The sequence below is a fragment of the Pleurodeles waltl genome, chromosome 10, assembly GCF_031143425.1.
Source record: "Pleurodeles waltl isolate 20211129_DDA chromosome 10, aPleWal1.hap1.20221129, whole genome shotgun sequence".
Taxonomy (NCBI): domain Eukaryota; kingdom Metazoa; phylum Chordata; class Amphibia; order Caudata; family Salamandridae; genus Pleurodeles; species Pleurodeles waltl.
The window spans coordinates 1029295241-1029309069 of NC_090449.1; the positions used below are offsets into that span (position 1 = coordinate 1029295241).

At 41.2% G+C, this 13829-nt stretch overlaps 1 protein-coding gene across 1 annotated transcript in view; it reads right to left on the minus strand.

The window, feature by feature from the left end:
- Window positions 1-306: 306 nt before the first annotated feature.
- The window catches only part of CMTM7 (CKLF like MARVEL transmembrane domain containing 7), a 93488-nt gene continuing 79965 nt past the window's right edge, over window positions 307-13829 (minus strand). The window contains exon 5 of the mRNA XM_069211993.1: window positions 307-4518. Within this exon, the coding sequence (XP_069068094.1) occupies window positions 4505-4518 (14 nt within the window). The 3' untranslated portion in view covers window positions 307-4504. The remainder of the gene's footprint in view (window positions 4519-13829) is intronic.

The following is a 13829-nucleotide window of genomic DNA, read 5'->3' on the forward strand; positions in this document are numbered from 1 at the left end:
TGCCATTCATCATAGATGTGAAAGATTAGCCTCATTGCTTCACCCAATAATGTGATACAGGTGGATTTTGTTCGTCTCCTTGAGCTCTATTCCCGAAATCTATCACAAATTGGGAGAGCACAGATATACACTATCACACAAATATAAACTGTTTGTATAGTAAATATATCATGGCAACAGCTCCAAAAATAAACTATAATCTCACATCAGGCACAAGGCACTTATAGCCAAACTATCACAAGTTCACTTATGTGAAAGTTAAATGGTTTATATTTGCATAATTTTAGTAGAAGAAAAGAACAAGTATTTTCAGGATTAATATTTTAATGGTGCAGCAAGTGTACATTGCCCTCAGACATGTAACCGGTTCACAATGGTTTAAAAACTACAACACTGACACATAATGTGTGTGTGGCAGAATACAGACCCAGAGAACGATTGGCCGAACAAAGGAGAGATCACACTTGACTAAAGGGTCTTCAAGTAATTCCAACCACGAGGAGCGTTTTCAAGCAAATACATTAAAAAATATTAATACTGGAAGCAAGAAAAATAAATTAGCTGCCATGCATGACTGTCCTTATGCACACAAGTTTGGATGGTGTCAACGTTCTGTCATATACAGCCTCACAGGCCCATATTTATACTTTTTTAGTGCTGCATTTGCGTCGTTTTTTTTTTTACGCAAAATCGGCGCAAACTTACAAAATACAATTGTATCAAAAATTTGTCAAAAAACGACGCAAATGCGGCGCTAAAAAAGTATAAATTTGGGCCACAGTGTCTCAATCCACTAATGGGGTTCTGGTACAGTGCCTGGACAATGAAAGGATGGGAAAGACAGTCAGAGGGTGGTACCAAATCAACACAGCACAGTACGAAGAGTGATAGGGGAGCCTGGTGGGTGATGGGTTTGAATGCAAAAGACTGGTATGAAGCCAATACAGGGAGGGAGCGGTACGGGTAATGTCACGGGGTAAGAGGGCATGCAAAAGGGTGGGACATAACAATAACAGGGGGCACTGTGCAGAAACAGAGCCCCCCACACAGCGGGGAGGCTCAATCTCTTATATGCACCCTTCTTGGCTTTCATTATATCTTTTACGGGAGCACATGATCATTTTGTGTTACGTCACTGAACTGCTTTTAATTATACAGCATGTGTAGGAGGAGATAGGGCAAACAGGACCATAAGGTGTTTCATAGAAATAACTATCGAAGCGCGGCACAGAGGTTCAGGTACAGGGAAGGGAGCAAGCTGGGGCTGGACAGGCAAGCACTCGACTGATACAAAATGGGTCCTATTCATGAAAAATCTAGAAAATCTTCACCCACAAATTTACGCCTATGAGCGGGTGCAGATTTACTAATCTGTGCTATTCAACAATAATCCCAGTAGAACACCTGGAAAGAGGCACCGGGAGCAGGTTTACAGGCATACTACTGGGAACATTAGGTGAGTATTCTGTTAGAGTCCTGTGCTTTCTGTGCAGAGTTCTCCATTGCAGAGAAGTCTGTAGATGAGGAATAGAGCCCTCGGTGCAAAGTTTTTTTCTCCATTGGTAAACCTTTTTTCCCCACGGAGGAAGCCCTTCTTCCACACCCCACCACGCCTACTAAATGTGGGATTGATCTGTTCCCCTTCCCATCCCAAACTGACCATTTCGACAGTGGAGAAAGGATGGGGCGGAGTTGGACAATGTCCACAAATGGATAAGTAAATGTCCAAGGCAAACCAGACCTTGAGTGGAGATGTTTCTCCACTAGAAGTGGACCTCTACTATCTTGTAAATCTATTTATGTAAACCCCCTGCCCTCGCCCACCTCCCCCCAGAAATGCACTCCTGGGTGCCTTGGAGGTGGAAAACAAGTTCATTTGTTTGCAAACCTACATGTACAACAACATTTTATTTTGTGAATCAGGCCTAATGTTCTGAAACACATGCGCAAGAATGGGTGACATAAAACCCACGGTGCCATCTCCTTCTGTAGCTATGTTGGGCGGAACAAAAATAGTTTTAAAAATGAAAAGTTCAGGAAACTCAGGAACAGCTGTAAGGTCATTAAAAAAATATATTTTTCACTGTGATGCCTTAAGTGCAGAGGTTATGGTCAGATCTGGTTCCTGTATTTACAGTTGCACTGGAACCAAGCTGCACCCGACTGAAGAAGCCCAAATAGGCTGAAAATGTTCTTGTGTTGCTTGTGTCCCGGTTCAGAGAGGCCCTGCTGGCACTTAGGGATGGAAAGTTGCTATTGCAGCAGGACCAAGGCCCATTAAGATACAATGGCTCTAATCTTAAGGGGCACAGTTTGCATACAAACTATGAACTGGTATGCGACCTAGAGTATTTACCAGTGGCTAAGATTCATTTTTCAGTGATGCCTAGGAAGACAGCAGTGCACAGTTATGTTTGTTATTTTTAGAATCTGAAAAAATACTCTCACTTAAGAGGGCTGAGCTTATGTGCTCGGAGGTTTCACATGAAACCCAGGGTTTGGCACAGAACATCTCTAGCACAGTGTGCTTCTGTCTGGCTTTTGCAAGTGTCATGTGCTCTTGGGCAAGAGCTTAATTTCCAGTCTCTCTAAAAGGAGGCAGCTGTAGCAGCCCCACGACTCCTCCCAACAGCCTTCCACTGGTACTTGTAAAGTGCAGATGAGATGCACAACTTCGCTTTTAAGTGTTTTCCCATTTTTATCCCTAAAGCAGATATGGAAGACTATTTGGAAAATGGAAACAACGGTTCAAATCTTAATTTTGGAGTCTCAATAATAGGGCCACAATGCATCTCCTGCTACAGGTACCTTGCCCACAAGGTATCTTTTATACCTTGCTTTTGGTATCCTGCTCACAGAAACCCTACCCTTCTCAGTGAGGATCACACACACTCACCTACCCTGCTTACTCTAGACCCACCCTGCTTTCCTGCATAATGTACCTGCCCACCTGTCCCCAGGAGTACTCATCCTTATACCCACCATTCGCCCTTCTCAACCACTGTTAGCCACACTGCACAGAATACCAATCTACATCTCTTGCTCAAGAGTAATATATTTAATACTCATACAACTACCATACTCCTGGATTACTCCATGCAGCCTGCCCTGTCCTGAGTACCACCCGCCAACTCTGTTCAATGTCTGCCCGCCTACCCTGATCACAAAATGCCCACAAACCATGCCAGCACACAGACAATTCTATCCATTTACCATGGTCACGTAGTACCCATCCACCCACCTTTGCAAGTCTCCAAAACATACCTAACTAGCCTGTGCATGTGCAACCCACCCCACCTACCCTGCCCACAGCAGATATCTGCATACCATGCTCCTGATTTTCACCCATCCACTCTGCAGGGTATCCACCTACCGTGTTCACCAATACTGACCCAGCCACAGCTAAGAGTACCTACCCTGCTCTATGGTACCCAATCACCTTCTGGCCTCACCAATACCCACAGAACAAACCTGTTGAGACTACACCCACCTACCTGCTCACAGTGAACACTATACACCTATTCTCTGCGGATAACCACCCACCAACATTGTTTAATACCACCCTGCGTGCCCTGCTTGCAGAATACCTACTTATCCACCCCACAGACAACCTTCCACCATCTACCCACCGTACTCAATATCCTCAACCACCCTATCCCCTCAGCTTTTAATGTGTGTGGTCATCTCTACCTACACAACCCCATCCCGGTTACAAATGCATCACCCACCCGTTGCTAATGTTTAAACTTTAAATATCTCGATATGCAGAAGAACGTACTAAATAGGTCCCATTATATTCGTTCAGATTTCCTGCAAATACATATTTTTCAGTTGCCTCAACGGAAGAGGCTGAGTGCAGAACAACACTTATGCTTCGGTTAAAGAGGACAGTTCAAGGTTTACCTGGCGCCCCAGTGTAATACTGAAAATGCAACATATATAACCAAACAAGGGACTCCATGACTGTGCGTGGACTGGTAGTCATGACTGTTGGTTTTTCTGCTCACAGTGGCAGACTGGATGCACGTCCCCCAGTCCTAGAGCTGTGGCCTAGCAAAGATCAAGTAGCTTTGTCATTGAAAGTCAGAAGTATCTCAGAACATTCTGTGGTTTATCGTGCGATTCCAAGGGTATGTTCGTGCTGTGAAGCCAAGAGCTGGTCGGTTAACCAGACGATCTGTTGTCTTTTTCCTGGTTTTATCACACTACTTCCCAGCGGCAGCCGTTGTTCAAAGGCGATCAGAAACATCCCACTTATTGTTTTTCTGTTAATCAGATAATCACATTTTACAGAATGTGGGCGGCCCATGGCAATGTATCCATATTGATTCCAAAGCTATGTTTTTTAGCAGAATATTTTGGTTCTGTAGCTCGTTCTATACAATATACTTATATTTTGCTTGCAGAATGCCAGGCTCCTCCCTGTGGGCACCCTATGCAGTCTCTAACACTTCTTGCTTTTTTCCTCTAATGCGCATGTCCATCTCGCACACATCTGGAATATTCATCCCGTCGAACCTTTGAAAAGGAGACAGAGGTCAGCTTTGGTTGTGGTGTACAAAGAGCACAACAGAACCGTCACAAATGTTCAGTCTCACAAAAAAATCCACTCACAAAGGGGTGAGAGAAAATGTAATTGAGGGCTGTCAACCAACCTCCCTACTAAGATATGCAACAAACTAGTACATATCGTTGGAAATTAATTTTTGACATATTAAACTAATGTTGTGACCAATATCAGAATCGAGGGACACATAGATTAATATGACTTTGTACAACAAATCTGCACAAAATGACCCACACACACCTGGGGATGCAAAGAAATGGTTATGATACGGCGCTTGACTGGTATTGTATTTAAGTATTTGCCTCAATTCTTAATCAAACCCAACACAGACTATGCAGAATGAAGAACAGTAGAGATAAAACAGAGAAGGAGAGTGAAAAAGAGCCTTGCTGACCAAACACAAATACTCACACCGCAGTAGCACAACTCTAAAGTAGGGTCTGTCAAAAACAATTCCCTTACACATAGTCTTAGACAAGGACTCGTTCTAGTGTAGATGATGGATTACGAATGAAATGTAACAAACAAGTAAGTGATGGATGGAATGCTTGAATTAATCTCAGCCACTTACAATTGCTCAGGCCTCATTCCAGTCCATAACTTTTCACCCACCATGCCACTCTAGACAAAGGGCCGCCTTATGCAAATCAGTACCGGCCCTGCTCATCATGGGAACAGTCCACCTCGAACTGCCAGATGAGGCTCCCACCAGTAACCAGGGACCACAATTAAATCAAACTGGTTTAGCCCTAGTTAGGGCTCATCAGTTGGGTGTAGCTTGAGTCCTATGGTTGAGTGGGAGCACAGGATCTATGTCTGGACATACAAGTTGCACTTAGTACATCAACTGCAACAAAAAACAAGGTGATGGATGGAATGCTTGAATTAATCTTAGCCACTGGTGATCGCTGGGGGCTGCATTCCAGTTCATCGTTGTTTACTCCAGAAGAATAAAATATTTCATTGCTGTATACCAGGTGCTTTCCCATTGAACCTGAGCTCTTCAAAAAAAGCCAAAGATGCATGACCCTTACACACAGAGCGGGTGGCAGAGACGACTGGACTATGCTAGCAGGCATGACCTAATTCATAGTGACGTGAGCGATGAGGGTGAAAATTAGTATGCGTGAAACAGTGTGGGACTTCACCTCTTCAGCCACAAGGCTGAGCTAGATACCGAATTCCCTCCCTTTGGACCAAAGTAATAGAACAGTGGGTAAGTGAACAAGACATGGTCAATATTCCTACTATTCGGTACAAAATGGACGGTGGGCACATCTCAAGTGTAAATGTATGATATGAATAACACACGCACAAAGCCATATGTTGGCATCTGACAATTGCACAAATCCAAGGAGGTATTAAAATGAAAATTGTGAATCTGTTTTAGGATACAATAAATATTTTCCAATGTGAGCAAAGTCTATTGGAGCAGTGATAAAGCACTTTATTGTGGTGAAATTTGCATTGTTTATAAAATAACACCCTTCCTACACCACTCAAACATCTGTAAAAGAAGGTAGTTGGTAAGGTATTCAGCACTGTTCTGATGAATTCCTTGTGACCAGAAAGAACAATAAGGTAGGCATGCAGGGCTGTAAACAACAGTCTCGTTTTTATTTTAACTTTGCCAAAGGGAAACGCCAATAAGTAAGGTTTTAGTCTACCGCAAGGATATTTTAGTCTCATAGGTCCCACTAAAACCGCAGGGCAACAGCTACTGCTACTCACTGTACACTGCATTACCAACACAAGTAGGCCAAGAACTCTCAACCAGAGAGAGCCTGATACAGGCATCACCTAGGTCTGGGACGGAAAGTGACGACCCAATGATGAAGCTTGCGACAACAGTGGAAGAGGGTTTCACATCCTTTCAAAGAATAAATCCTATAAAATTAGTCAGATGGGTTAATTTGGTAGGTTATCTCAACAAACACATCCACTGTAAACATGTCTAACCTCATTTTTTATTGTGTGGAGGAAACATATTTTTATTTCTGGATTAGACACAGGACATACATAATTATTGTTTAAAACTATGAGAAGTGGCACCCCCTCCATAAGGCTTCGGATGCCATGCATAGAGAACAATGGTGGATTGTAATATGCAAACCACACATGCATCTCTCAATCAAATTGGCTTTATTTCATTTGTCAGTCTCATGGAAAATCCTTTAATCCAATATATATCAATGGGGACATTAACTTCCCACATTTTTAATAATCTCCCTCTTCTGTTTTCCTAAATGCTGGTATGCATGCTCTCTCTCTCGATATTATTCATAATTATGCACCGAAGTTAACAAGCATTTACAATACAATGGGTTTCACATTTGCTTGAGTTAGAGCTATTGGTGTTGTAAATTCATAACTGGAGTTTTTTGCCACATAAATTGGTCAACCCTGCCTCATAATTTGATCTTTTACTGCCACATAATTCCAATGGCCCTGCATATAACTAACTGCAAAAAGAACAAGTGATGGACGGAATGCTGAGCAATGTCAAACATCCACCCCTAGTACAGAGATCTGGGCCTAAATCCATCGTTTTTATTTACTCCTTATGCCATTCCAGTTATGTCCCATCCATACACAAATCAGTCTTGATTGGAGTGGCGTGGTGAGCAAAAAAAACGATGGATTAAACCCAGATCTTTGTGACTGGGGGTGAATGTTTGCCTTGTTCAGCATTCCGTCCATCATCTGTTCCTTTTGCGTTTGTCGCCCCAAGTGGGAGGGGTATACCCAGATGTGGGTCCCATGCTCTCTGCGCCACTGGATTCAAGTTAGCCTGGCTGATGAAGGGTGATACCCTGAAACCGGTCCTAGGATGCTTGTTTCCAGTCCAGGGAGGACCTGGCTTAGCAGTTTGGGCTGGACTGTTCCCATGAGGAACAGGGTCAAGACTGATTTGCATATGGCTGGTCCAAACTGGGGTGGCATGGTGAGCAAACAAAATGATTGCTTAAACTCAGATCTTTGTGACAGGGGGTGAATGTTTGCATTGTTCAGCATTCCGTCCATCATGTGTTCTTTTTGCACCTGCATATAACTAAAGAACTTTAATTTACCTTCTTCCTGTATCTGCAGCCAAAAATGAAAAAGTTGCCATTTAGCATCCTAATTTAAATCTGCCATGCTAATTCCAATAGAATACCACCTCCACCACCCCACCATCAGAATTGCTGGCAATTCCCAAAAAAAAGACACAAAACAGCCACAGAGGAGTAGCGAGAGAAAAACTAGAAGGGTCACCCAAACATATCAAGAGTGTTCAAACAATCATAGTGTAATAAGAATGTTAAGTTGGCCTGAATCATGGTCATAATTGCAATAAGGAGAGATTAATAAAACATATACAATTATCATGTAAACCCAATAAAAATCCTTATTAGAAACAAACTTTTGGCATTAGACTGTAATGTTCAGAACAGCCCCTAGAGGACACCACAATGAAAATAGCATTTGTAAGAAACATGATCATGTAACCATATAGTTAGCCACTAGAGGACATAACCACATGAAAAGACAATGGCAGATGGTAATGCAGTGTAACCAAATATTTAGCCCTTAGAGGGCACAGTGTAGTACCCATTTTCTGAGCTAACAGGCCAACTGCAATGATATAACAAATAAAGCCCTTGAAACAAAATTACTGCCAGCTGTAAAACAAAAGTTCCAGCAATGAAAGAACTTAGACACTGAATGGTGGAAGGGGTTATTATTTTGGGGTCCCCACTGATCTAGTGTGGGGACCCAAGGATGATGTAGAAAGAAAGAGTATGTTGTGGTGAACGTTTTGAAGATGGTCCCATTGTCTTAGGGACCACCACAGGTGAGTTATGAGCAAAAAAGTTTTGTAAAAGTAACGCCCTGCAAAGCACTATGGGGATAGTTTTTGTGCCTGCGAACATAGTAGTATGTTGACTGTAATGCTCAGAACAGCCACCAGATGACCCCACAATAAAAATAGCATTTGTAAGAAACATGGTCAGGCAACTATATAGTTAGCCACTAGAGGGCATAACCACATGAAAAGAGATTGACAGAAAGTAATGCAGTGTAACCATATATTTAGCCCCTGGAGGGCACAGTGCATTACACATTTTCTGAGCTAACAGGCCTACTGCAAATATATTACAAACAAGGCCCTTAAAACACAAACTACTCCTGGCTCTAAAACAAAGGTTCCAGGCATGAAAGAGCTTAAAAAGACAATTGTGGGAAGGAGTTATTATATACTAACCTAATGTGGGGGCCCATAGATAATGTAGACAGAAAGAGCATGTTGTCGTGAACGTTTTGGTGGTGATCCCATTGTCCTAGGACCACCGCAGGATGAGTTATGAGCAAAAAGGCTTGCAAAGCATTATGGGGCGAGTTTTCAGAGTGCAGTGAATATTTTAGTATCGGCTCTCCCGCTGTATGGGGAGAGCGGCATTGGGGATTTCTGTGTTTTTTTACGTAAAGCATTTATCAATAAGTGTTTTTGTGAAACTATGGAGCACGAAGGGGAGAGACAAAAAAAATAGCTTGCCCACGCAGAAGTATATCGGCGATGGTGTAATAATCCATATAACAGGGTCAGTCTGCAAGGCGGTAACAAAACCGTCCCAAGGTGGGACAAACGTAAAGCATTTACCAATTACATCAAGGGATTTTTAAAAGGCAAGCACACGAATGAGTTAAAGTGACGGGCGTGAGATGGGCGTGGTTAAAAGCCACAGAATACTTAGAAGAGGTCGAAAAGGGCTCGTGCACTCAAACTAAAAAAAGGTTGACACTACACAAACACTGGAAAAATGAACAAGATGACAGGATTCTTGTCAAATAGTCTTACTGTTGCAGTATTAGTGCTGGAGTAGGAACATGCTAAACAAATGCCAATTCAATAAAATAATGGCCAATAGTGAACAACATAAAGCTTCTTTCTTGGTTGATGCAGAGTTGTCTGGTATGGGAAGGCAGTACCAAGTTTGAAAACTGCACTGGAGGGCAGAGGTTCCCTGCATCTGTTGAAATTATGCACCGACAGCAAGTATGATATGATTCATACATACTCCTGCATTAAAGGCCTATCCTTTCACTATTGCACAATTTATGTAGAAGGTGTGGGATAAGTGAAAGATGTTTCTCCCTGTGTCTATTTCGCAATAAAATAGACATAGGAACAATGCACTTGTGCACTATATTGTAAGTGGGTCATGGAGGGTGAGAATTAAGCATGTCTTTAAATAGTTTTTTCCCTATTTGTTTTCGAGTTCTTCATTTGAGAAGGGGTACCTCTATTTTATGACTCATAAGTACTGTACGTATTTGCCTTGAGACCTACGCATCTTAAGATCTACTGAGCAAGGACTTTTTGTTATCTTAACTTGCCCTGAGTTTCATACGCTTGTAATATATATATATGTAAAGGTTAGGTTGACAATACATTTGAACTGGACTTCATATGTCCATACCTAATACATCACCATCTGCATTATACCCCCATGGAAATGGAGATGCAATTTTAATAAAAGGAAATAATTCTTAATTTAGATGTGTTTAAGTTAGCCTGACCAGGCCTTAACTAGCATGCATAGCCATAATTTCATATTTGCAGAAAGAAATTGCACTCTTATTTTATGTGAACAAGCATTCTTTGCATGTGTTTTTCTGTGCGCTTTTCCATTTAAGAAAATCAGCAAAATAGAAGCCTAGTTTGTGGTGTGGGTTACTTTATTAATACATTTCATTAATGTGCCTTCCTCATGAGTAAGCCATCTTCAGGATGTTCCTGTCTTTGTAACATTCAAGGTCCTTTGTTCCAGTCTTGTTTATGGACCATCCATGAGCTGAGCTGTCTATTATTTTTCTGTCTTATATACTTGTCATGACCTCTCTTTCATTTCCTATGCACACCTCTTTATTAATAAGCAGCATAGCAGGCGTTTACTAGATATATATATATATATTCTATTTGAACAATGAGTGGTTTTTGTGAATGTATCTGAGTGTGTGGACTCTTTGCCTAAGATCCTATAAAAGATTATATTTTTGGGGGAAGTGCCAGATCTTTTTGCGCTTGCTTAGACAGCAGATTCTTGTTAGTCTGTCCATGGATTCATACTTATTTTTTTTCCTGCTTTCCTAACTGAGCAGAGTCTATGTCATACTGCCATATGATGAAGACTGAGCCCTAGCCCAATGCCTTTGAGGAGAACCTTATGCCAGTCCCCTTACTGAACTATATGATGGTGATGGCTGATCACTTGCTTTAAAGGTCGACCTTGAGTTAATCTTCTTTCACATTTTGATTTATATTGATTGACTTATTAAGATTGCTGATTCCCTATGATTCACCCAACAACTTTTGTCTTGTTCAATAAACTTGATTGTGAATAAACCGTTGATGATTTTTACTTGAATTCTTGTCTTGTGGAGGTTTCATTTATTGACACTGGTCTTAGTCGTATGAAGACTGAGATAGTCCCAGTCCTATATTTGAGCATGACTGGTGCGTGTCAATTAATCCACAAACATTTGATCATGAAATGTTTAGCAAGATATGGAGGACCCTTAATTATGGCTACATGGCTAAGCAACTACATGTTGTGCGCATCATCAAGGCTGGGAGTAGCAACGACAAAGAAAATAGATCAGTCCAACCATCCATAGTGAACTATACAAACCTTTGTGGTCAGTATATTGTGCTTGACCATGCATGTAGGTACAAAAGGAGCAATACGAGGAATGTGGGAGGTGAAGTAAAAGGGTTTATATGTTGTGCCACCCTTCTCTTGTCAATGGTCCAACCTGCTGCAGAGGGTTAAAGAACAACCAAGGAGTGGAAACTAAAGGAAAAAAAAAACATTTATTTCCAACCCTCGAGTATGTGCTGTTCCTGCATTCATCGCTTTCATAACTAGGGGTGCAATGACAGTGCCAGAGGTGGCGAAGGATAACCAGGGGTAGCAGATGTTATCCCAGTCTACCTTCCATGTGCTTGGTACTGTGGGAATATTGACTATATACCCCATATCCTACATGGCACATATCCTGGGGACACTGCCAGTCTCACAACTTAATTGTGCAATGTCAACCTGTAACAAGGGCATCAAACCAGGTTCCAAGCCGGAAAGGAATACAATAACGTTTATTACATGTGTTAAAATGGTTTTCTGGGAAGTCCTCCGAATAAAAATAATTTTCCAAAACATGCTTTAGAAAAAACATGTTTTTCTTTGCGTACTGTTTGACCAAAACATATTTTCTAAAATCTCAATGCCCCCTTAATATTTTCTTATTTATTATTTGAGATATATATTTTTGTTTAGAAGAGAACTTCTTTCAACATTTTGACAAGAAATGCTGTACAGAGCAGTAGTTACACTGAACATAAGCATTTTGTCAGAGTGGCACATATAGAATTGGTTGTGCCGTTGAAGGAAGGTGGATGTTGAACACAGACATGAAAATAAAAGCATTTTTTAATCATATATACATATTTGCAAGACCGGATTTAGAGTCTAAATAGAATTGAGCACAAATTATAATTAGGATTCCTGCAGCATGAGGTAGGTGTTAAGAACAGTCTTGATTTGGAGTAGGTAAGCACAGAAGTAGTGTGTGTTTCAGCAGAAATGAAATTCTAGGGCACTGGTGTCCAGGAGATAGAAGGTCTGAAATCCAAATGATGCACATGGAGATGTGGGTGTGACCAGGAGATTAAGGTTCCCCGAGTGTAAGTTACGAGCCCGGTCACATACATGTAGGACTGAAGAGAGATGTTTTGGGGAGGAGCCATTGCCACAGTCAGTGAAAAAGTATGGATTGAAATGATCCAATGATACTCAGAAAAATTGCCAGTGGTTTAGAGTATATGCAAGCATTCCTCTCATCACCCTTTGTGTTAAATATGATGGGATGGTCAGAGAGAGAATGGATAATAATTAGCGAGGAGTGTGTTCTAGACATCCAAAACAGATTTTGTGGCTTACCAGGTGAGTTTATAAGGAAAGTGTTTGTCAGTGAGTGGTAGGACAGTAGAAATTGGCTAAATCTTGTCACATCCTGATGATGGTAAAGAATGATGTTTGGGTCACCAAGAATAATGACTAGGGGTGGAAGTCAGTAGAGAGTCAAATAGATCATCCAATCATTGATAAAGGAGTCCCATTTTCCAGGCAGGCGATAGATGGCCACAATATTGATGTTCAGTGGGATGATGACTGGACTAGAGTGATGATCGAAGAAGGAATGAGAGGGAATCAATGATGGGTGGTTGTGACTGTATTGTTAAGGAGGAGGCCCACTTCATGTCCCATAGACTGAATGACTAAGAAAGTGTATTCTAATGTTTGCTTTGTGTTTAGCTGAAGGAGTAAGATGAGGTCACTGGGTGAACCGATTATTAGAGCCACAGGTCAGTGAAGATTGGGACAGAAGATGTGGGAGAATGGTATGAGAGGAGGATGGAAGAATATTGTAGTGAGCAAGTGTAAAGATTTGTGACTTTGAGGACTAAGAGGCAACAGAAAAGTATGGAACAAGTATTGTGCTGAAACTCAATGTTTGGTGGTGTAACTGATGCAATTCTTTGGGGAATGTTATGAAGTATTGTGGTTGCAAAAATACTGCTGTGTGATGTGGTGTGTGCTGCAGGTTATGCCTTGATTAGAGCACAGAATCTGGAACCACTAGACAATGGGAATGAGGAATACAATTATATGGACAAATATAAAGTAACTTCAGTAGTTTGTAAACAGGCATTATAGCAATGGTTGCAGCATAGTGTACGGTAGATAAGACAACAAATGGTATAGGACAGAAATTGTGAAGAATATTGTATATTAACAAAGATGAAGAGTAAAATGCAGGGACATGCACTGCAGGAGTAAGATTCTATTCACAAGAGTACATTATTTAGTTCATGTAGTATGTTCTGAGCAGTAATTCCCATAGAGTCTAGTTCAGTGGGATCTCAACAACCTCAAGAGGTTAGCTGGAAGAAATTGTACCAAAAGAAAAAGAAGCCTTTATTGGACAACCCTTCGCTGGAGTTGCGGATAAGGGTTTCCTGGGTCACGTATATTTAACTAGATATAAGAATTATAAAACTTATTAACACTGACAATATTCTATTTTTTGTTCACTCTATGTTAAAGCTTCAAGTATAAACAGAATTAACACATGTGTAGCAGTATATGCAACAATGTCTTGAAAAAAAATCAGACATTACAAGTAACTGTCTAAGGAGAGTGGGTCTCAAATACCATGA